Here is a 24,380-nt window from a genome sequence, read left to right on the forward strand (position 1 = left end):
AAATGGTGTAGGAAATTACTGTTTTTTTCTGCAAAAAGGGGAAATACCAGAAATTATGAGAAACTTATGCTAGGCTACTTTATTTTGGTGGTGGCACCCTTACTTTATCTTGGCATCAGAAGACTAGATGGGTTAGTCAAATCCAGTTTGATAAACTCCTCTGAATCATACTTGTTTGTAATTTTTATATTTACAAGTTTTTCAACAGGGAGTAGTGAATAGGGGGGAAAGTTGTCATCCTTAAATAGGTCCTCTGGGTACCATTTCTCCCCTGAATTGAAATCTGAAAATTATTTGCTAACTCCTGAGTGAACTTTAGAAAAAGTAGAATTCTTGAAGTCTGTGAACTGACATGTTAAAAGCAAGCTCTCATTGGTGGTTGCCAAGGCTTTAATCAGAGAAAACTGACTCAGTTTGAAGTAGTTTGAGTTCAAATAAAAGATGTGCTAAGATTTCAGATATGGTACTTAATTTTGAAACTGTTGTAGCAGATTTAATCTGAAAATCAGTTTAACGATTTGTGAGCATTACCTATGGAGCTGTATCAGGAATGGTTTCAGATTTTATGTTGAATATCGGCTACTCTGAGATTACATTTTGTGACAGATAGCATAAAACATAGAGTTTACAGTTTCTAAAATATCTGAATGATTTGTGCTATATCTGAAAATTTATAAGAAGAAATAATGAAAATACTAACATTCTATAATATTCATGTAGAAACCAGTATTACATTTTTTCCTGCTTATTCAAGTTAAAGTTTATTATCCATCCATAGATTTAAAAGAATAAACACTTATTCCATTCATGTGATTTTCTGCTTTTATGAGACTTTTCTGCTCCTCTCTTAAGTGGAAGAGATTGTCACATTTTACAAGCAGCTGCTCTATTCTTCAGAAGCTGAACATGCCTTGCAGAACATTGCCTGAAATGTAATTACTGTTTATGCCAGTTTGCTTTTCATCAATTTGGACTGCTTTGGATTCATTCACTGATTTTATATATGTCAAAAAATTATTTTTTTCTACATTAGGTTTTAAATGCCTATCTCTATGTATTTACTTTGGAATAAGGGGAGATGCTAATTGAGATCTTTAAGAATTTCAGAAGTTAGTTAACTAACCACTGTTCTTTGAAGCTGGATTTTTATTCAGAATACAATTTAGAACAAATTGCTGGAAGAAATACATAATCATTAAGACTTAAATTCATTGTTAGTAATAGGATATATACTATAAGGAAATTTATATTGATTAGTATATTAGGATACATTATTTTATCATATTTTAAGGCATTTTATTTTATTATTTTATTATTTTCTTTCTTTTTTTTTTTGTGGTACGCGGGCCTCTCACTGTTGTGGCCTCTCCCGTTGCGGAGCACAGGCTCCGGACGCACAGGCTCAGCGGCCATGGCTCACGGGACCAGCCGCTCTGCGGCACGTGGGATCTTCCCGGACCGCGGCACGAACCCGTGTCCCCTGCATCGGCAGGTGGACTCTCAACCACTGCGCCACCAGGGAAGCCCTGACATATTATTTGATTAAAAATTATTGTATTGTGCCGAGACATTTTAAAGCATGGGTTTCCTTAACATTCTCTTAGTGAGATCTGTTTCTGTGCAATATTGGAAAGGCCCCATAAGAACTGGGAAAACTGCACTGCCACCCCACCATCTTAGAAGGGAACCAAGGAAGATCTTGGTCTTATAAAAAATGCTCAAGGACTCCTTCAGATTTCAAAGGCACGTAAGTCCAGGGACGGTTAAGTCACAGTACACCAGCCTGTCAAAATGGCATCTACTGTATAAGGGTCTGGTTTAGAAAGAGACCCACTGTACCATAGGCATTATCAATTTGCACTTACATAAAAGTAAAAATTAATTTGTTAAAATTTTTACAAATACAAAAATGTATGTTACTTGTCAAATCAACATTTTCTTACTGATGTTATAATAATTATTGACTGCAATGAACTTCTTCTGTTAATGAAAATGTTTTCCTTCACTAGAAAACTGTGTTGGCATATATATATATATATATATATATACACATACAATGGACTCTAATTCAGCCATAAGAAAAGGATATCTTGCCATTTGCAACAGCATGGATGGACTTTGAGGGCATTAGGTCAAGTGAAGTAAGTCAGACAGAAAAAGACAAATACTCCATAATCTCACTTATATGTGAAGTCTATAAAAATAAAGTAAAATACCCCCCCCCACACACACACAAAACTGAGCTCATAGATGCAGAGAACAGATTGGTGGTCGCCAGAGGCAGGTTGACAGGGGGTGAAATGGGTGAAGGGGGTCAAGAGGCACAAACTTGCAGTTATAAAATAAATAAGTCAAGGGGATGCAACATACAACATGGTGACTATAGTTAATAATACGCTACTGAATATTTGAAAGCTGCTAAGAGAGTAGATTCTAAATGTTCTCATCATAAGGAAAGAAATTGTAACTATGTATGAAGATGGACGTCAACTAGACTCATTGTGGTGACCATTTTACAATATATACAAAGATCTAACCATTATGTTGTACACTTGACACAAATCTATAATGTTATATGTCAATTATATCTCGATTTTAAAATGTTTTATTAAAGTCTTCTTTCTGCCCATTCTCTGGTCTAACACAATTGTTGTATTCAGTTATGTCTGTATTTGTTTATACAGGTTTCTAGTCTACTTTGAACCTCATAATAATTATATTGAAACTAACTTCTCTGACAAACATTTATTGTGTCAACTATATGTGAAGCACATACTAGGCATCGAGGAGACAGAAATGATGAGAACTGAGTTCTGTGCTATACAGTAGCTCCTTATTAGTTATCTATTATATATATATATATTAGTGTGATAATGTCGAGCCCAAACACACACTTACCCGATAGGGATGGTCTCAATTTGATAGTGACAAAACAGTTTAACCACATCCTCTCTGATTGGGAGTTTCAAATATAATACCCAGAGAGAAAGCCCAGAAGCAAGGAAGTAGAATCGGTACTGAGCCTAGGAGGAGGGGAGAGAGACAGACGGAGGAGAGAGCTGGGTTGGTAAGATGGGGGTGTCACCAGGACAGGAGCCCCAATTTGATACCTGAACTGAAGTTGTTGGTAAAGCCTGCATCTGTAATTCCTGAAAAATGCTTTTGTTTTCTTATTTCTTTGTGCTCTCTCTCTGAAATAAACTCATTATGAGGGAGAACTTGGAAATGACTCTACTGCTTTAACTTGAAATAACATAATTTGTTTGTACCTTCAGAAATATTGTAAGAATTTAAGCCACTGGGTTCATCTTCAAATCAGAATAATTCAAAGGCCTTTTCCACCAAAAACAAAGAGGCACAGATGAAATAAAATACAGCCATTCCAGTCTGATGCTCGTTGGAGGCATCTTATAAAATTCCAAGCAACTTAAAGTTTTCAATAACAATTTTGTTTAGAATAAATATTAGCTATAGTTGGGAGGAGTCTCTGTGTTAAGAGACAATTTTGGTTTTTCTCTTTCATAGTGTATGCAGCTTTGTAGTAATTATGATCATTGAATTGCATGAAATTTAAAGAAATATTTTCAACATATTTTAGTCTCTGCTTTGTTAGTAAGCCTGATCTAAACCTTAATCTTTACTCTCATACACATATTTTCAACCAAGTGTTAGAGTTAATGTTAAGAATATTTGAATTAAGATATCAAAATGTAGTAGCTATTTAAAAAAATAAAGCTCTGGGGACTTCCCTGGTGGTCCAGTGGTTAGGACTCTGCACTTCCACTGCAGGGGGCACGGGTTCGATCCCTGGTGGAGGAAGTAAGATCCCGCAAGATGCACGGTGCAGCCAAAAAAAATTTTAAATAAAATTAAAATTAAAATAAAGTTCTGTTTCCAGGTCTTCTCAGTTATTTTGTCATAATGATGTAAGGGAACAACAGGAGAGAGACACCGTTTCTGCGTAAAGAGCAGACCAGAGCAAGGCCCACCCTTTCCTTACACAGAGTTAACTGCTGAATGGCCTTTTTTATAGCTGTGCAAATGTAAAGCAAGTAACCACTCATTTCCCTGTAGAACAAACTAACAATACATTTGTAGGCCAGTGAAGGCGCTAGTCTCTCTAAATACGCTTGGATCGGGAGTGCTGAGCACTGAACTATAGGCACCTTTGCCAACATGCTCAAGGAGCTTTTTAGGAAGAAAACAATTAGGCTCAGGACCTCTTTTCCCTCAATATTTTTGGAACCTCCATAATGGGATGGAAAGCTTCTAATTCATGTCCTCTGGAAAGATAATTCTCCAGGTTCTTAAGAGGAAAGCATCTGGAGGGAAGTGGAGGCCTTTGTGGCATCCATGGATAAACACAATGGTCTGACTGTTTATGTAGGGGGCTGGCACTGAGGTTACAGCTGAGGTTTTAAGTCCCTGAGTGCAACCACTCTGGCACTATATCATTCTTTACAAACTATACCTTAGCATGAGAGAGTGATCTGAATGAGCTCCAATCCGGATCTCAGAGCAGCTTCTAGAAACATAATCATCGAGTATCACTGGACTTGCGTGGCTAGTTTTGATTATTTGTAGGGGTAGAGTTATATGCATATCTGACTTTTTAGTATTTTATTATTCTTTAATACATCAAATTTTTAAAAGAAACACATGCAATGTTTGCAATCATATTTTTTATAAAAACATAAAAGTTTAGGTACCATTTTATAAAAATATTGAGAAGAGTCAAAATAATTGCATAGGTAAATTTAAAGCCAAATCATAAAAATCTTAATTGCTTTCAACACTATATCTAGTAATATGATAACATCATTAATTTTAATGTCTCCTACTTATTTGCTTCAATAATTTTTAAGTAAAGCATAAGAGGGCATGAAAATAGATGATGTCTCTCTCATCTAAATATTAATCTTTCTAATTGAAGGCTAAATACAATTTGGGTTGAAATGATCATTTAAATCACCTTGATACTCTACATAAAATTCATTTGACTTGTATACACAATGTTTGCTATGAGGGTACACTGGAGAATAATATTATGAATGAAAACAACTCTGTTACCTTCTGGATAAGCAATGGTTTATCCCATTTATTCCATTTGCAAAAATATACTGAGTCCCTACCACATGTTGGTACAGTTCTAGGCATCTTGTATACAATAGTGAGTAAAACAAAGTCTTTGGCTTTGTAGAGCTTAAATGTATTTATTTGGGAGAGAGTCAGAAAACAAAATTAGATAACATCAGATGGTGATAAGTATCCCAAAGAAAGATGAGTGCAAGGAACAGGGCATGTGGAAATTGTTGCTGTTTGACATAAGCTGGTCAGGGAGGGACTCTCTCAAAAGGTGACCCATTTGAACAAGCACCTGAAGAAACTGAGGATGGGAATAGCAAGGCCCTGGGGCAGAAGTTCTGTGTTGTCCAGGGAAAGCAAGAAGGCCACTGCAGGTATTTTGGAGCAATGCTGGATATTATTATAGGAAATGAGATCAGAGAATTAGTCCAGGTCAGAGCTTGTGTTGTCGTGTCTAAAACTGGTTTTTACTTTGGCTTTTACTCTGTATGAGATTGGAAAGCCATTGGAGAATTTTGAGCAGAAGAGAAACATCTATATTCAGCAAACAAAAAACACATGATGCCCAGTTAAATTTGAACTTCAGATAAACAATGAATGAATGTGAAATAAAACATGTCCCAAATATTACATGGGACATACTTTATTCATTTTCTAAAATTCAGAAGAACAGGGTATCCTGTATTTTAAAGAAATTCTCTCACTGCTGTGTGGTAAATAAACATTTTGGTAGGGAGGAAGTAAACGCTGGTTGAATCTACTTCAGTACATTCAAATATTTTCACTCTTCTTTAATTTGAAGCTGCTCTAAAAACTAGTTTATAACTTGGTGAGATGTGCTTATGGGACAGTAGGAGAATTTGCCTTATTTTAATAAATATCTACTTTATTCAACTTTCTTTGGATAGAAATAAGGTCTTTTTAAAGTAGATACTATAAAATATATTCTTGCACTATAAATTGTATTTATCGTTAGAAAAATAAAATGATTATTTTATATAAAAATAGATAACTTTAAAAAGCAGAAAGTGGACAAAATTAGGTCAGTAAGTAACTCTAGGCCCTACATTATTTTTTAAGCATATATAGTGCATTTATAAGCACTGTAAGCATTGCATTTACAAATATATTAAACCCAAAAGCAAATCACAAAACCTTTCAGAAGTGAAATTAAGATATTTTAAAAATACAATGCAATTATATTACAAATCAATGGCAAACTACAAGTAAAATACCCCTCACCTCACATTTTTAGATATTAAGAAATACACAAGTGTATTAAGAAAAGATTCTAATTGATAACAAAATAATGCATATCAAGTCTTGTCTGAAAAAGTAAAACAACATTTTTAAGGAATTTGTAATGTTAAATGTATACCTTAGAAATAAAGTATCACCTGAAAAAGTTGCAAAATGAAAAGCAACCTGGGTCTAAAAAGTGGACAGAAGAAAACATTTTTGAGAAAAATAATTAAATAGAAAGTGTACAAAGTTTCAACAAAGCTCCAAAAAAATGTTTCTTCTAAAAGAATAAGAGCAGGGGGATAGGTACCTAAGTTTTTAAGAGGTGATTTAGGTAAAGCACCATAAATCCACCAATGAGAGAAATCACAGGAGTAGTGGGTGATAGGAGCTAGGTCTGTTCCTCTATGCTTTCTCGTGCCTCTGAGCCATCCTCAGGTAGTGGCTATGTTCCAGCACACTGCTCAGGCAGCACCTCTTCTTTCATGGCCTCACCACTCCCCTGGCTCCTTGACCCCTTCAGCCCCAGGAGAGATAATGGCTTACTGTCATTGCTGTTCTTTGGGTTCATCAATATTTTGGTTTTTTGTTTGTTTCATTATAATATTTTTACACTTCTGTAAATGCTATCTTCATTGAAGACTCTAGTAACATCTGGGTTTGATTCTGTTTCCAGCTGAAAAGCTCACTAATACAATGGCCAAGCGTTAAGACTGGAATTATTTTCCTTTTGTCAAGTACAAGATGATTTATATTTCTTTATCAAAGAAGACCTTTAGACAAGGAAATGATATTTATTACAAGCTATAACTTTGACATTCAGCTGACTAATTAAACTATTTGAAAATGCACATTAAGTGTGGTAAGCTGGGCTGGATAAAGCAATGATTCTTTCTACATATGCTGGAGTCTGACCGAGCATTTTTAACTTGATTTTGGTGTGGTGTCTCTCTATTCTGACATGGTAATTCCAGAGGGTTCTCACATCATTAAGAATAAAGCCAAACTCTATGTTGCATGCTGACCTCAAAGGCCACATATGGTCTGTTCCTCAAGCTATCTTTGGCATCATTTCATGTCATCCTTCCCTTTTTCTCTCTAGTTCAGCCACACTGGCCCCTTAACTGATCTTTTCTGACCAAACACTCTATCTGCAGACGCATCTTAAATATTGTGGCTTCTGCTTGGACTGGTCTTTTCCTGAATAGTTTCATGATTTGCTCTTTTACATTTCAAAATTTCTTAAATTCCAATCCCTAAAGACCTGCTTATTTTTTTCCTCATAGGTATGTTAAGTACTGAAATATTGTGTATCTACTTATAATTTGTCCACTACCTCGATGGGATAATCCCTATGAGAATAGGTTCTTTGACCACTTTTAGGGCCTGTCCAACAGTGCCTAGACACTGCCTGGAATATGGTAACAACTCAATAAATACTTGTTAACTAACTGAGTGTGTAAATGAAAGAGTGGTGAGTAATGATAGTAAGATAAACCCAACCAAAATTAAAACATTTCTCTAGAATAAATTCTAGAAAAGAATTTATTTTGCAGTCTAAGCCTTCTCCTCTTATGGGCCCCACTTGGTTTTGCTACAAACTACACAACTCAGTGGAAGGAAATCCTTTCAAAGTGATAGGTATCATGAGACTTGTTTTATTGTATGGGTTGCATGAGAAGATGAAGAAAAAAGATCCAATACAAAGAGGAATCAATTTGAAAGCGGAAGACATCTCAGAGGAGAGGCCAAGAGATTGCTTGTCTTAGTTTAAATCTATTTAGAATTCCTTCACTTATCCCATTAGCCTCCTTACCACAGTGTAATAATTGTGTCCTTGAATCATGGTCAAGGTTTTCTTCCTTCTCAAAATCATGGGTAGGTGTGAAGTGGGCCTGAGATGCTCCAATAGCAGCAGTTCTGAATCTCAGGTAGTAAATTAAAATGTAGTTTCCAAGTCCTACCTCCAGGAATCAGATTCCGAGAGTCAAAGTATAGCTGATTAATGCATACTTGTTTAAAAAAAAATAGGTGGTGTTGGGTTCCAGGGTTGGCCACCCCAAAATGTGCTTCAATGGCATATTGATTACTTTAAATTAAATCTACTTAAGAAATGGCCAAGGCAAGAGGGACACCCTGACCCTTATTTTTGTCTCCTTGAAAGCAAAAAATAAAACTCTCACGTGAAAAGTGCACTTCCTGCATCTGGAGGTAAGAGGACATCCTTATCACCAGAGACAGGGAATTCAGGGCCAAGGAGCCCATAAAAACAAACCCTGTGACTTCCTTAATTTACTACTCCAAGCCCAAACTACATTTAGATTCTTCACTAATTAAACACCCAACACCTGCATTTCTTTGTCCTGTCAATTCTTACAAATTTATTGTTTCTTTGTCTAAAAAGATAAAAGCTACCTGCTTTGGTCACTTCTTAGGTCCCATTTCTATGAGACCTCTGTGGGCATGATTAAAATGTGTTTCCTTTTCTCCTGTTAATCTGTCTTGTGTCAATTTTATTATTAGTCCAGCCACAAGACCTCAAGAGGGTAAAGGGGGAAATTTCCTCTTCTCCAACAGTGGCTCAGACAATGTAAATATTCACCTTCAATACAATTTATAAAGTAATATGATCATTTCTCTAAATAATCCAAACAATTGGCTGTTGTGATGCCAAAAAGAAAACATAAAATTATTTTGAGTCAAAATATGGAAAAATAATATGTGTTATGTTAAGGAGTTGCTGTGACAACTGTTAAGTACATAGCCTCATCTTCTAGCCATCTTTGGTACATAAATTCTTACTTTGATGAACATAAGGTGCTGAAACAACCTCTCTAATAATATTTTTAAAAGTCCACAGGTAAAAGAAAACATAAGTGTTTAGCAAAAGGCAAAGGTCAACCAAAAGTTATTGTAATATCCAAGTTATAATTGATATGTAAATCATACTTAATTCCTATAGCGACATGAACCTTTTTAAAACCCTGAACACTCATTCATTTCCCCCTAATTTACTGACAATGCTTAGGGAAAAAAACGTATGTAGGAGATGTTGTGACCAGAACTTTTCCATTTCACGTTATTATCAGTTGGCTCGCCTATAATTATGAAATACGATACTGCCTGGCAGAGCACACCAATCCGGAGTCTAATCCTGCCTCTTTTCTTATTGGGACAGCAACTCCCTGGGAAATACATTCTTTGCTGGGGAAAAGTGACTGGCTTAATGCTCATTTATTCTTTTCTTAAATACTTTTTTCCAGCAAATTTGATGTAACATAAAATATGCTAAACCCTGAGAGTACCTGGAAAAGTAGGCAGTTGTTGGCTTTAAGGATACATTGTATATGTAAAGTTCTCTCAAAGTGGACTTGAAAGACGGTGACTCTTACTTCTCTTCCACAGATGCCATTTCAATTGTGAAATCTTCATTCCTAATATTAGACATCATCCTTTAATATTTATATTTAAAGTACATTGTTAAAACCACTAATGTAGTTTTCACTGTCACTAGAAAGTTGCTTATACAGTAAGTCTCCTATATATGAATGAGTTCCATTCTAAGAGCACGTTCATAAATCCAGTTTGTTTGTAAATCCCACAAAGTTAGCCTGGGTACCCAACTAACACAATCGGATATATAGTGCTGTACTGTAATAGGTTTATAATACTTTTCACACAAATTATAAATTAAAAAAAAAACAAACAAAAAAAGAAAACATTTTTAATCTTACAGTATAGTACCTTGAAAATTATCATAGTAACATAGTACCCTCTTGAAAAAAAGATCCAGCGATGTCTGGGTAGTAGCTCTTTTTTTCTCATCATAGATGACACGGTAGCACTGGATTGCATTCTGAAAGGCTGCTGCAACCTTTGTGTACCATTCTACCTTTGGGTCCTGTGCCTCAGAAACTAACAGTGCCTCCTCAAATAAAGAAAGTCCCCTTGTTATTTCCTGCGTCGTGAATCTCTTCAGTTCTTCAGTTACTTCTTCTTCCTCTTGTCACTCTTCATCCTTTCTCTGGACACGTTCGCATCTTTGAAAGTTTGCAACTTTAAGGTTCGTATGTAGGGACTTACTGTAATAGTCTCTGAGACAGTTAAACCTGAAGATAGCTTCTAATCTTAACTCACACTTGATCTACTTTATGGACACTCTCATATATTAATATAATTATAGAATAATAAGATAAGTATTTGAAAACTACTATCATATTTTAAAAAGTGTAAAAAAATCTAATATAGAAACTGCTAATCTAATTTCAATATATTATTTTTAAAGTTGGTGGAGAAATATAGTTATATAGTTATACAAATATTTTAAACTGAAAAATAAACTCCACACTTTTTCATCGGCTGAGAAATTTTAAATTCTTTTCCATAAGGATAAAGAAATTATTATTAGCCAAAACCAATAAATACAAACTCTTCTATCTAGTACTTTTGTAGCACATGAAAAGTAATTTTAAATTCTTTTGCCTCAATAGTTATTCAAAATAACTTACACATAGCTTCTTTTAGGCAATAATTTTAACTTCCAAAACCAATTGCTTTTTCTGCCAGTTACTGTGATTGGTAGCAGTCTCATCTAATTTTAATGAATTGAGTGTTATGTAGCTACTGCATATGCCATATATTAAAATCAATAGAACATTTTAAAATTCAGAAAAAATAATTTTATTCTGTAAAACACTGCTATTTTGGGAAGAAAACCTCACACTTTTGTTTGCTTGTTTATTATTATTGTTCCAGATCAAAAATCAAGTTTTTTAAATTTAATTTTTTATTTTATATTGGAGTATAGTTGTGTTAGTTTCAGATGTACAGCAAGTGATTCAGTTATACATACACACATGTACATTATTTTTCAGATTCTTTTCCCATAGAGGTTATTAGAGAATATTGAGTAGAGCTCCTGTGCTATAGAGTAGGCCCTTGTTCATTACCTATTTTATATATAGTAGTGTGTATATGTTAATCCCAAACTCCTAATTTATCCCTCCCACTATGTTTCCCCTTTGGTAACCATAAATTTGTTTTCAAAGCCTGTGAGTCTGTTTCTGTTTTGCAGATAAGTTCATTTGTATCATTTTTTTAGGTTCTACATATAAGTTATAACATATTTTTCTTTGCCTGACTTACTTAACTTAGTATGATAATCTCTAGGTCCATCCATGTTGCTGCAAATGGCATTATTTTACTCTTTTTTATGGCGGAGTAATATTCCATTGCATATATGTACCACATATCTGTCAGTGAACAATTAGGTTGCTTCATTCATCTGTCAGTGAACACTTAGGTTGCTTTGATGTCTTGGCTACTGTAAATAGTACTGCAGTGAACACTGGGGTGCATGTATCTTTTCGAATTAGGGTTTTCTCTGAATATATGCCCAGGAGTGGGATTGCTAGATCATATGGTAGTTCAGTTTTTAGTTTTTAAAGGAACCTCGATACTGTTCTCCATAGTAGTTTTACCAATTTACATTCCCACCAACAATGTAGGAGGGCTTCCTTTTCTCCACACCCTCTCCAGCATTTATTGTTTGTAGACATTTTGATGATAGCCATCCTGACCCATGTACAGTGATACCTACCTCATTGTAGTTTTGATTTGCATTTCTCTAATAATTAGCAATGTTGAGCATATTTTCATGTGCTTTTTGGCCATCTGTATGAATTCTTTGGAGAAATGCCTATTTAGGTCTTCTGTGTATTTTTTGATTGTTTTTTTTTTTTTTGATATAGAGCTGCATGAGCTGTTTGTATATTTTGGAGACTAATCCCTTGTTTGTCCCTTTGCAAATATTTTCTCCCATTCTGTTGGTTGTCTTTTCATTTTGCTTCTGGTTTCCTTTGCTGTGCAAAAGCTTTTAAGTTTAATTAGGTCTCATTTGTTTATTTTTGTTTTTATTTCCATTACTCTAGGAGAAGAATCCAAAAAGATACTGCTGCAATTTATGCGAAAGAGTGTTCTGCCTGTGTTTGCTTCTAGGCATTTTATAATTTCAGGCCTTACATTTAAGTCTTTAATCCATTTTGCATTTATTTTTGTGCATGGTGTTAGAGAATATTATAATTTCATTCTTTTTCATGTAGCTGTCCAATTTTCCCAGCACCACTTATTGAAGACTGTCTTTTCTCCATTTTATATTCTTGCCACCTTTGTCATAGATTAATTAACCATAGGTGTGTGGGTATATTTCTGGGCTTTCTCTCCTGTTCCATTGATCTATATTTCTGTTTCTTTGCCACTACCATACTGTTTTGATTACTGTAGCTTTGTAATATAGCCTGAAATCAGGGAGTCTGATTCCTCCAGCTCCATTTTTCTTTCTCAGGATTGATTTGGTTATTGAGGATCTTTTGTGTTTCATACAAATACTAAAGTTTTTTGTTCTAGTTCTGTGAAAGATCCCATTGGTAATTTGATTTTGTTTGCATTCAATTTGTAGATTGCCTTGGGAAGTATAGTCATTTTGACAATATTGACTCTTTCAATACAAGAACATGGTATATCTTTCCATCTGTTTGTGTCATCTTTGATTTCTTTCATCAGCATCTTACAGTCTTTAGAGCACAGGTCTTTTGTCCCCCTAGCCAGGTTTATTCCTAGGTATTTTATTCTTTTTGATGCTATGACAAATGGGATTGTTTCCTCAATTTTTCTTTCTGATATTTCATTTTTAGTGTATAGGAATGCCAGAGATTTCTGTGCATTAATTTTTTATCCTGAAACTTTATCAAATTCATTAATGAGCTCTAGTAGTTTCCTGATGGCATCTTTAGGATTTTCTATGTATAGTGTCATGTGCAAACAGTGACAATTTTACTTCTTCTTTTCCAGTTTGTATTCCTTTTTTTTTTCCTCTGATTACTGTGACTAGGACTTCCAAAACTATGTTGAATAAAAGTGGCAAGAGTGGACATCCTTGTCTTGTTCCTGATCTTAGATGAAATGCTTTCAGCTTTTCACCCTCAAGTATGATGTTATCTGTGTGTTTGTCATATTTGGCCTTTATTATATTGAGGTAGTGCCCATCTATGCCCCCTTTCTGGAGAATTTTTATCATAAATGGTGTTGAAATTCATCAAAAGCTTTCTCTGTATCTATTGAGATATTATATAATTTTTATTTTTCAGTTTGTTAATGTAGTGGTTCACACTGATTGATTTGCAGATACTGAAGAATCCTTGCATCTGTGGGATAAATCCCACTTGATCATGGTGTATGATCCTTTTAATGTATTGTTGGATTTGGTTTGCTAGTATTTTGTTGATGATTTTTGCATCTATGTTCATCAATGATATTGGCCTGTAATTTTTTTGGTGGTATCTTTCTCTGGTTTTGGTAGCAGGGTGATGGTGACCTCACAGAATGAATTGAGAGTGTTCCTTCGTCTGCAATTTTTTGGAATGGTTTCAGAAGGATAGGTGTTAACTCCTCTCTAAATGTTTGATAGAATTTGCCTGTAAAGACAGCTGATCCTGGACTTTTGTTTGTTGGACTTTTTAAAATCACAGTTTCAATGTCAGTACTTGTGATTGGTCTGTTCATCTTTTCTATTTGTTCCTCATTCAGTCTTGGATCAAGGTTCTTTTTGTATTGGTTTGGCCAAAAACTTCATTCGGGTTTTGGTAAGCTGTTCTGGGAGAAGCTGAATGAACTTTTTGGCCAACCCAATATTTGTTTTATGTAAAACTCTATTCCCTGGTGATAAGTTAATAATCACACAAATTTAAGTAACTCTTCCCACTTATATGTGTATCAGTATGACTGATTTTTTAACTGGCAGAAGTTTCCTTTTAACCCAGACTGGTTTATATTGAAATGCAATTTTTGATGTCTGCTAACTACTGCAGGAGTCAAGATTATCTGAAAAACATGGACTCATTTCAGACAGCTCACAAACTTGATGAGAACAGTAAAAGCTTTACTTTTGCTTCTCTGCACAGATTATCATTCAGAGTTCTGTTCCTTTGTGTATTACTGCATATTAAATATTAAACATAAATGCAATGGCATAATAAATACTTGACATAGTCAAAGCACTGTCACAATAATCAGATCAGAAAGTATATTGAGGGAAGAAAGGAGGATATGAATTTGTTGCCTCATTTTGTCATTTCGTGGGGTGCTCAGAATGAACCCTATGTACTGAGTCGTTAGATGTTGTTTTTGTGACATCGCTGTAATTTTAGTTCAGGCCTGCATTTTCTCTTGTCTAAAATCATTTCCTAGTTGAGTTTCCTTTATCTTCCATGGTTACTCTGGCTCCAGATTTTCTCCTTCATTGCATCCTAGTTACATTGCCTCTAAACTCTTCTGCTCCCCATAGAAGATCTTCTCAATATTTCTGCAAATCCCCTGCTGAGCCTTTTCTATTGTTACTTTGGCCACTAAGCCAACATTCCAAACACTGGTAACTCTTTCCACTTTTCCCAAAAGGCCATGACTATTCATGTCTTGATATTGTGGCAGGTATTCTTCCTCTGCGTGAGTAAACTCCTCCAAATTTAGAAAGACATGAAAGTGGTTCGGACATTTTTATTAAAATGGTAATACCTACCTACCTAATTTTCATAGGCTGGGATTCAAAATATTGGCTATATGTCTTATTCCCTTAGAAATACTGTTCTTTACCAAAATACCTGAATGGGTATTTTAACTCAGGGAAAAACAACATAAAATTTCACTTCAGATACATGAACCATACACAAAACAATTAAATAAATATAATGTACTTAACATTTAATTTAATCTGATGACCCATTCATATCCACCACATAGCTAGACCATCAAAAAAAAAAACCTGTTAACATACACATCTAAAATTAACGTCATTTTGAGGCTCCTTTAATTTCTTTTCACTAACGAGTGTTTGGGACTCTTAACCAGATTTTGCTAAGGGATATGTCTCTTTCTTCAACATGCACCTCACTTCATTTTGTACCCTACAGTGCACCTTGGACCAGACTAGTTACTTTCCTCTTTTAGGGCAGGTATATTTTTACACGAAGAGAATTATGAAGATGTCTGTGTAATGCATTAGGGTTCAGATATGTAAGTGAAGAACACTTAACAACTGTATTTCTTTAGTGTATGGATATTTGCTCAGACACGTACCCATGCAAGTAGCTCACTCCAATCCCAAGAGCTGTTTGCCTGTGTTCTTTACTACTGGGTTTCAAAATTAAATTTCTCCCCACATGGTTCCTCCATCTCAGCAGAGGAAGTTCACATTTAAGAAAGGATCAGCACCAACTACTGCTTATCTGACTTTTCAGTCATCTTTTTTTGCCTCATGTATGTAATACATGTGGAATGTTCTTTTCCCATTCTTTGTCATTCCTATGAACACTCTACAACCTTCAGTGCCCCTCAGATATCACATGTGTGATGACTCCATCCTGGTCCTCTAGCACATGTGTTATGTGTCTGGTGTTTACCTCCTCCTGCATCATGGATCATTTGTGAGTCAGTCCACTTACTTCTAAACAATCAGCAGCATTGTACTAGTAGTCATGGAGATTCCTGTAATGAATGACCACAAGCTTGATGATGTAAAACAAAAGAAATGTACTCTCTCACAGTGCTGGGCACAGGATGTCCAAATTCAGTGTCATCGTCTGGAAATCCAGGTTTCAGCAGGGTGGTGTTCCTTTGGGAGGCCCCAGGGGAGAATCCGCTTCCTCTTCCAGCTTCAGGTGGCTGCCAGCTTTCCTTAACTTGCATCCACTTCACTCCCACACCTGCTTCCAGGGACATACCATCTTCTGTGTGCCTTCTCCTCTTCTATGTTCACCCACCCCATGCTTCTTTTTTTTTTTTTTTGCGGTACGCGGGCCCCCCACTGTTGTGGCCTCTCCCACTGCGGAGCACAGGCTCCGGACGCGCAGGCTCAGTGGCCATGCCTCACGGGCCCAGCCGCTCCACGGCATGTGGGATCCTCCCGGACCGGAGCATGAACCTGTGTCCCCTGCATCGGCAGGCAGACTCTCAACCACTGCGCCACCAGGGAAGCCCCGCCCCTGCTTCTTTCTTATAAGAACATGTGTGACTGCATTTAAGGCCTACACTAAGGCAATGCATCACCGGGCATCATGTCCCATCTCAAAATCCTTAGAAATCATCACATATTTTTCGTCATATAAGGTGATATTCACAGGTTGTGGAAATTAGGTCCTGATTTCCTGGGGACATTCTTTAGCTTCCCGCAAACATGGGCCCCATTTGGATCTTTCTCACTTTGGTAAGTGCCATACTAATAGTTCTATTATGTGGTTGGCTCACAACTTACCTATCTTTAAATTGAATTGACGAGGGCTGTCTTTCCATGCGAAACAACTTGGTCAGCATCGCTTTGTGCTTAAAATTAAATACTTCAAAGCAAGTAGCAGAAGAGTTTAGGGAGAAAATAAAGCATTACTAAGATAGTGATGTCATATACCCTATGTCTGTTAAATTATTTTCCACTATGCTCTTATGAAATAAATATTGTTATCTCCATGTAGTATGGGAGTAAAGATGCTTAGAAGGGTTAAGAGATTTTCCTAATATCTCTAAGGTCAGGTTCAGGCTTAAATCCACATTTTTCTAAGTCAGTGAAGTCATAGTGCCTTAAAAATAAATACTAAGGATAAAAGAAAATACTCCACAGGATGACTTACACAATAGCATAAATTTCAACATGAAGTTTTCCTTGATCATTAAAATATCAGACCTGGTTTAAGATGAAAAAGCTAGCAGTTTCCTTTTCTTCCATTTGTTAATGATAAATGTGAACTGTAAACAGTGCCAATCTAGCAATAAATGGTATAAGCTTTCCGGTTTGTTTTGCTGATGCTTTATATAAATGAGCACTTAGGAGAAGAGTTTTGTTTATTCCTTTATTTATTACAGCTTACATGTTGTGAAACATTGTGAGCTATGCAATCCTAATGCCAAGAAAAAATGAATAATTACTTAGTACTGGGGTTCTAAACAAGACCCATACCAACAAACAGATGTCAGTAGGATTTTGGCTCCCGGTTTTTGCCTGCAGGAAGTCATTAAAAGATAAGTGGAAAATCAAGTCTGTTCCCCTGGTAGCAGAATTTCTACCCTTTGGAGCCATAGAGAGGGGCTTATTTTTGGACAGAAGCGATAGCTCCCACATTAGATGGTAATCACTCTTGTATTTATAGACTTCATGTAAATCAATCCCAGACTGGCAATAACACGATCCTCTCTGTATTTATTTTTAGGCTATTTAAGAAAAGGAGTTCTGAACAAACCAAACATTTTTTAAACAATCCTACCCCTCAGTAAATTTCATAGTTCAATCTTCCAAAATCATAGTGTGGTCTATTTATATGCCCTTAATGACTTTCCACTATCTGGAAAGTAGCATTGTATTCCAGCTGTGCAAACACTGAAATCTTTATTCCAATGCGGTCGATGCTTCCACAGAAAGTCATGATTGAAAACAGGTGCAGATCATTATGCTCAATACTCAGGGCTTTTCTTTCTCTCTTTCTTCCATCTTAGCATCCTAATGATTCTACAAGTTACTGTTTCCAACTCACAAGTTTGCAATGACCTAAAAGGCTTATTTGCTTTTTTTTTTCTCAGTTAAATAAGTTAAATTTCAGATACTCTTCATAACATCTTTTCATTAACACATATTCTAAGTAATGGCAATGAACCATTAAAAGAGTGTAGGGCAATGAATATGCAGTGATTTTTCTGAATCAGCAAGTAGCCTAAGACAATAAAGAAAAATATATTTTGCTTCAGAAAAGATCAAGAACTATGTAAGAATTCCATATACAAAAATTTGTAGGGGATCAAGGATTTCTAAAGCTATGATGCCACACACTTGCCATTAATAAATTAAAACAATGTAGTTATGTTTTCCCCGGTTTTGTTCATAGATAATGAGTCAATTATTCCTCTCAAGTCATGAAATGTCAGGCTTATTTTAATATACTCTTGAGGTATCCGAAAGTTTAAACCTAGTTTTGGAAGTTCTAGCCACAGCAATCAGAGAAGAAAAGGAAATAAAAGGAATCCGAATTGGAAAAGAAGAAGTAAAGCTGTCACTGTTTGCAGATGACATGATACTATACATAGAGAATCCTAAAGATGCTACCAGAAAACTACTAGAGCTAATCAATGAATTTGGTAAAGTAGCAGGATACAAAATTAATGCACAGAAATCTCTGGCATTCCTGTACACTAATGATGAAAAATCTGAAAATGAAATCAAGAAAACACTCCCATTTACCATTGCAACAAAAAGAATAAAATATCTAGGAATAAACCTACCTAAGGAGACAAAAGACCTGTATGCAGAAAATTATAAGACACTGATGAAAGAAATTAAAGATGATACAAATAGATGGAGAGATATACCATGCTCCTGGATTGGAAGAATCAATATTGTGAAAATGACTCTACTACCCAAAGCAATCTACAGATTCAATGCAATCCCTATCAAACTACCACTGGCATTTTTCACAGAACTAGAACAAAAAATTTCAAAATTTGTTTGGAAAAACAAAAGACCCCGAATAGCCAAAGCAATCTTGAGAACGAAAAACGGAGCTGGAGGAATCAGGCTCCCTGACTTCAGACTATACTACAAAGCTACAGTAATTAAGACAGTGTGGTACTGGCATAAAAACAGAAAGATAGATCAGTGGATCAGGATAGAAAGCCCAGAGATAAACCCATGCACATATGGCCAACTTATCTTTGATAAAGGAGGCAGGAATGTACAGTGGAGAAAGGACAGCCTCCTCAATAAGTGGTGCTGGGAAAACTGGACAGGGACATGTAAAAGTTTGAGATTAGATCATTCCCTAACACCATACACAAAAATAAGCTCCAAATGGATTAAAGACTTAAATGTAAGGCCAGAAACTATCAAACTCTTAGAGGAAAACATAGGTAGAACACTCTATGACATAAATCACAGCAAGATCCTTTTGGACCCACCTCCTAGAGAAATGGAAATAAAAACAAAGATAAACAAATGGGACCTAATGAAACTTCAAAGCTTTTGCCCAGCAAAGGAAACCATAAACAAGACCAAAAGACAACCCTCAGAATGGGAGAAAATATTTGCAAATGAAGCAACTGACAAAGGATTAATCTCCAAAATTTATAAACAGCTCATGCAGCTCAATAGCAAAAAAACAAACAACCCAATCCAAAAATGGGCAGAAGACTTAAATAGGCATTTCTCCAAAGAAGATATACAGACTGCCAACAAACACATGAAAGAATGCTCAACATCATTAATCATTAGAGAAATGCAAATCAAAACTACAATGAGATATCATCTCACACCGGTCAGAATGGCCATCATCAAGAAATCTAGAAACAATAAATGCTGGAGAGGGTGTGGAGAAAAGGGAACACTCTTGCACTGCTGGTGGGAACGTGAATTGGTACAGCCACTATGGAGAACAGTACGGAGGTTCCTTAAAAAACTAAAAATAGAACTACCATATGACCCAGCAATCCCACTACTAGGCATATACCCTGAGAAAACCATAATTCAAAAAGAGACATGGACCAAAATGTTCATTGCAGCTCTATTCACAATAGCCCGGAGCTGGAAACAACCTAAGTGTCCATCGTCGGATGAATGGATAAAGAAGATGTGGCACATATATACAATGGAATATTACTCAGCCATAAAAAGAAACGAAACTGAGCTATTTGTAATGAGGTGGATAGACCTAGAGTCTGTCATACAGAGTGAAGTAAGTAAGAAAGAGAAAGACAAATACCGTATGCTAACACATATATACGGAATTTAAAAAAAATGTCATGAAGAGCCTAGGGGTAAAACAGGAATAAAGACACAGACCTACTTGAGAATGGACTTGAGGATATGGGAAGGGGGAAGGGTAAGCTGTGACAAAGCGAAAGAGAGGCATGGACATATATACAGTACCAAACGTAAGGTAGATAGATAGTGGGAAGCAGCCACAGAGCACAGGGAGATCAGCTCGGTGCTTTGTGACCGCCTGGAGGGGTGGGATGGGGAGGGTGGGAGGGAGGGAGATGCATGAGGGAAGGGATGTGGGAACAGATGTATATGTATGACTGATTCACTTTGTTATAAAGCAGAAACTAAAAACAGAAACAAAAACAAAAAAAAAACCTCCAGGGTTCTTGGACTTTAAAATGAAAGCTTTTTTTTTTCTTTTCAATAACCTGCTAAATAAAAATGTGAAAGGGAAATTAGGTGGTTTAAAAAAATAATAAAAAATAAATAAATAAAAATAAAAATGCAAGAATAAAATGTCTTATTTTTATGTTATTTTATATATGCCACTTAATGCTCAGCCTAAATTGCAATATCACATGCCAATCATGTTGGTAATATATATTAAAAATCATATGGGTAAATAATATGTGCAATAGGAGAGCGTTTATAGACAGTATTTTCCATTTAAAACAGAAGAATAAAGTTTAAAGGAATTACTTTGTTAACATCCAAATGGAAAGTTTATCCTCTTAGCTGTTACATCCTGCCTTTTTAGATGTTACAAATGAGAAAGTTTAAGTAAAAGCCTACTTAAATTTCAGTTGTTTCGTACTTTCAGTTTTGTGGAAGAACAGGTGGGAAGTCCTAGCCAACTACACAGTACAGTAAAATCACTGTAGCATGAATCCTAAATTCAAATTAATGTTTCAGTGGCTTCAATATTTAAGTCACTAAAAGCTTCCTAAGGCAGATTTGCATTTTGCTGTTTTCCACAGTGCTGATGCTGACAGATTTTTTTTTTTTTTTCTTACTGGGAAGTTGTGTTTGGGTATAAAGTTGTGATAGATACATCTTATTCCAATTTTCTTTTTCTTGTTATTAATATGATATGAGTAAAAGGTATCGGTATGGTTATGACTTGTTTAGTTGTTATTAATAAGTCCCATAGGTCAAAAATCTACATTGTTAAAATAGAAATTGTTTATGTGGTTAGGGATGAAGTTAGATGGATTGTCTCATATCACATAGCTAAGTGGCAGACCTAGGATATAAAATCAGGCAGTCTAGCTATAGAACCTACTCTTTTTTTTTTTGCAGTGCGCAGGCCTCTCACTGTTGTGGCCTCTCCCGTTGCAGAGCACAGGCTCCGGACACGCAGGCTTAGCGGCCATGGCTCACGGGCCCAGATGTTCCGAGGCATGTGGTATCTTCCCGGACCGGGGCACGAACCCGTGTCCCCTGCATCGGCAGGCGGACTCTCAACCACTGCACCACCAGGGAAGCCCACAGAACCTTGTCTTTTAAGCACAAAAATCATAATGTCTTCATACCTGGTCATATCGGTTAACTTCTCCTGTGTAACAAATGACCTTGTGGTGGATAGACTCCAGCTATTCGTGACCTTGTATAATCTCCTGCCCTGAGTGTAGGTAGAATCTGTGACTTGCTAACCAACAGAATATGGCAAGGGTGATGTTGTGTCACTTCCCTGAGGATTTTATTTATTTATTTATTTATTTATTTATTTATTTATTTATGGCTGTGTTGGGTCTTCATTGCTGCGTGAGGGCTTTCTCTAGTTGCAGCGAGTGGGGGCTACTCTTCGTTGCAGTGCGTCGGCTTCTCCTTGCGGTGGCTTCTCTTGTTGTGGAGCAGGGGCTCTAGGCGCCCAGGCTTCAGTAGCTGTGGCACGTGGGCTTCAGTAGTTGTGGCTCATGGGCTCTAGATCACAGGTTCAGTAGTTGTGGCACACGGGCTTAGTTGCTCCATGGCATGTGGCACCTTCCTGGACCAGGGCCTTAACTCGTGTCCCCTGCATTGGCAGGAGGATTCTTAACCACTGCGCCACCAGGGGAGTCCCAGTCGTTGGAAATTCTGATTCAGAAACAAAAGGATGTTATTTAAGGAAGCCTTGGTCTTGCTGGCAGATTCGCTCCAGAGATGCTCTTTGCTGGCCGAGTAAGGAAACAGCCATGTTGGCAAAGCCCATATGGCAAGGAACTGTGGGCAACCTCTGGTGGTGGAGGGCAGCCTCCAGCCTAAAGCTGGCAAAAAGATGAATCCTCTGTCCTGCCACCGCGAGGAAACTAATTCTGCCAACAACCTGAGTGTGTTTCAAAGTACATTCTTCTCCACTCAAACTTCTAGATAAAAGCAGAGCCTTACTGATACAATTTCAACCTTGAGAGACCCCTAGCAAAGGACCCAGCTAAGCCATGCCCTGACTCCTGAACAGTGAAAACTGAAATAAGAAATGTATGGTGCTTTAAGTTACTAAGTTACTAAGTTTGTTGCACTTTGTTACATGAAAGGTAACTAATACAAACCCCAAATAACTGTGGTTTAAAACAACAACTAGTCATTTAGCTCACAATTCTGCAGTTTGGCAATGGGTTTTGACCCTACTGGAGAGTTCTGGTCTGTTCTGATTGGTTCATGTGTCTGCCAGCTGGCAGGTCAGCCACCGTGGATGTTTCATAAAGGAGTTGGTTGGAATGACTACCCACTTGGTCCTCTCTTCATGTGTACAGGGTATTCTGGAATTGTTCTCAGGATAGCAGGAGGGTTCTAAGTTCTTAAGAGAGCAAATTAAAATTCACAAGTACTTTTCAGGTCTCTGTGGTGTGACGTTAGCTAATGTTCCATTGGCCTCAAGTCACATGGTCGAACGAGACTTAAGGACTGGGTGATAGATTCCACCTCTTGAGGGGAGAAATGGAAAAGGGTGGCTGTGTTTACAATCATCACACCAGTATTCTCCATCTCTAAGTGATACTGCAAGTCACCCAGTTGATGAAGTCTGAAAGCTAGGAGACATCATTGATTCTTCTCATTTTCTCACTCCCCACTTCACTCCTCTATCTGTGTAACCTAAACATAATTGGCTCATTTCTTTCCATGATTATTGTATTTTAGTAGAAATACAAATGACTGGGTTGTATGTCTCCATGAAAATGGGTACTTTGTGCAGGAATAAAACACAATGCTTGCAACTTAGGAAATCTTATGGCTGTTCGTCAGATGTCTATCGACAAGCATTGAATGTAACCTAGTGTATGGGCTTTAGTGTATGTTCCTAAAATAACTAAAAAGTAGGAGTATCTTAAAGGTCACTTGGAAAATGTGAAGTACTTGTTGGGATTCTCTAAGGCTTCAGTAAAGAGTACTATAGCATACAGAACCACTCAGTTTTTACTTACAGGCTAAACCCAACCCACTCTTATCAGGGGTCAAAAAGTATGATCTGGGGCCTCCCTGGTGGCGCAGTGGTTGAGAGTCCGCCTGCCGATGCAGGGGATACGGGTTCGTGCCCCGGTCTGGGAGGATCCCATATGCCGCGGAGCGGCTGGGCCCGTGAGCCATGGCCGCTGGGCCTGCGCATCCGGAGCCTGTGCTCCGCAACGGGAGAGGCCACAACAGTGAGAGGCCCGCATACCGCAAAAAAAAAAAAAAAAAAGTATGATCTGTAGACCAAATCTGGACCACTGCCTAATTTTGTAAGACAAATGAGTTAAGAAACCTGTTCAGATTCAATGGGAGAAGAATTAGAATCCCCCTTTCAATAGAAAGAGTCTCAAAAACTTTGTGGCCATCTTTATTTTACCACAGAAATTTTGTTGAATATAATTTAATAGATTCATGGTTGCTGAGAAGTTGCACCCCATCTGCTTAGAAATGATGAACATGGCCTTGGGCAGTCAAGTAGTCAGTGTGAAAATCCCAGTTGTTTCCATGTTTAGCTCTGTGATGGAGGAAGACACTTGTCTCCTCTACAGCTTCCTCATCATGGGGCTCATATGCCTGCCACAGACATTTTAATTTTGTTTGTGATGTTGCTTATCCTCAGCCTAATCTCTTGCCAAGTAAAAGTGGTACAGAGGAGGCTTCTGCACTTAACCAGATTATTCTGCTACTTGATATCCTTTTGATTTATCGGGTGTCAGATCTAGCCAGAAAAATACAAAACCAGTTAGACTTCAATATTTGGAATCTTCAAATGATAGATTGCCTATTTTCTCCCAACATTGACTTACTTAATTTAGAGGATTTTAAATGTTGTCAAGCA

At 36.8% G+C, this 24,380-nt stretch overlaps 1 protein-coding gene across 1 annotated transcript in view; it reads right to left on the bottom strand.

The window, feature by feature from the left end:
* LOC309797622 (uncharacterized protein) overlaps nucleotides 1-16,098 on the bottom strand; it is a gene marked incomplete at its 5' end in the record, with an annotated part of 105,547 nt that extends 89,449 nt beyond the window's left edge. Inside the window, one exon of the mRNA XM_082646089.1 lies at nucleotides 15,922-16,098. Coding sequence (XP_082502215.1) covers nucleotides 15,922-16,098 — 177 coding nt within the window. The remainder of the gene's footprint in view (nucleotides 1-15,921) is intronic.
* Between the last annotated feature and the right edge of the window lie 8,282 nt (nucleotides 16,099-24,380).

The sequence above is a fragment of the Mesoplodon mirus genome (genome assembly GCF_964341445.2).
Source record: "Mesoplodon mirus genome assembly, contig: HAP1_SCAFFOLD_800, whole genome shotgun sequence".
Lineage (NCBI taxonomy): Eukaryota > Metazoa > Chordata > Mammalia > Artiodactyla > Ziphiidae > Mesoplodon > Mesoplodon mirus.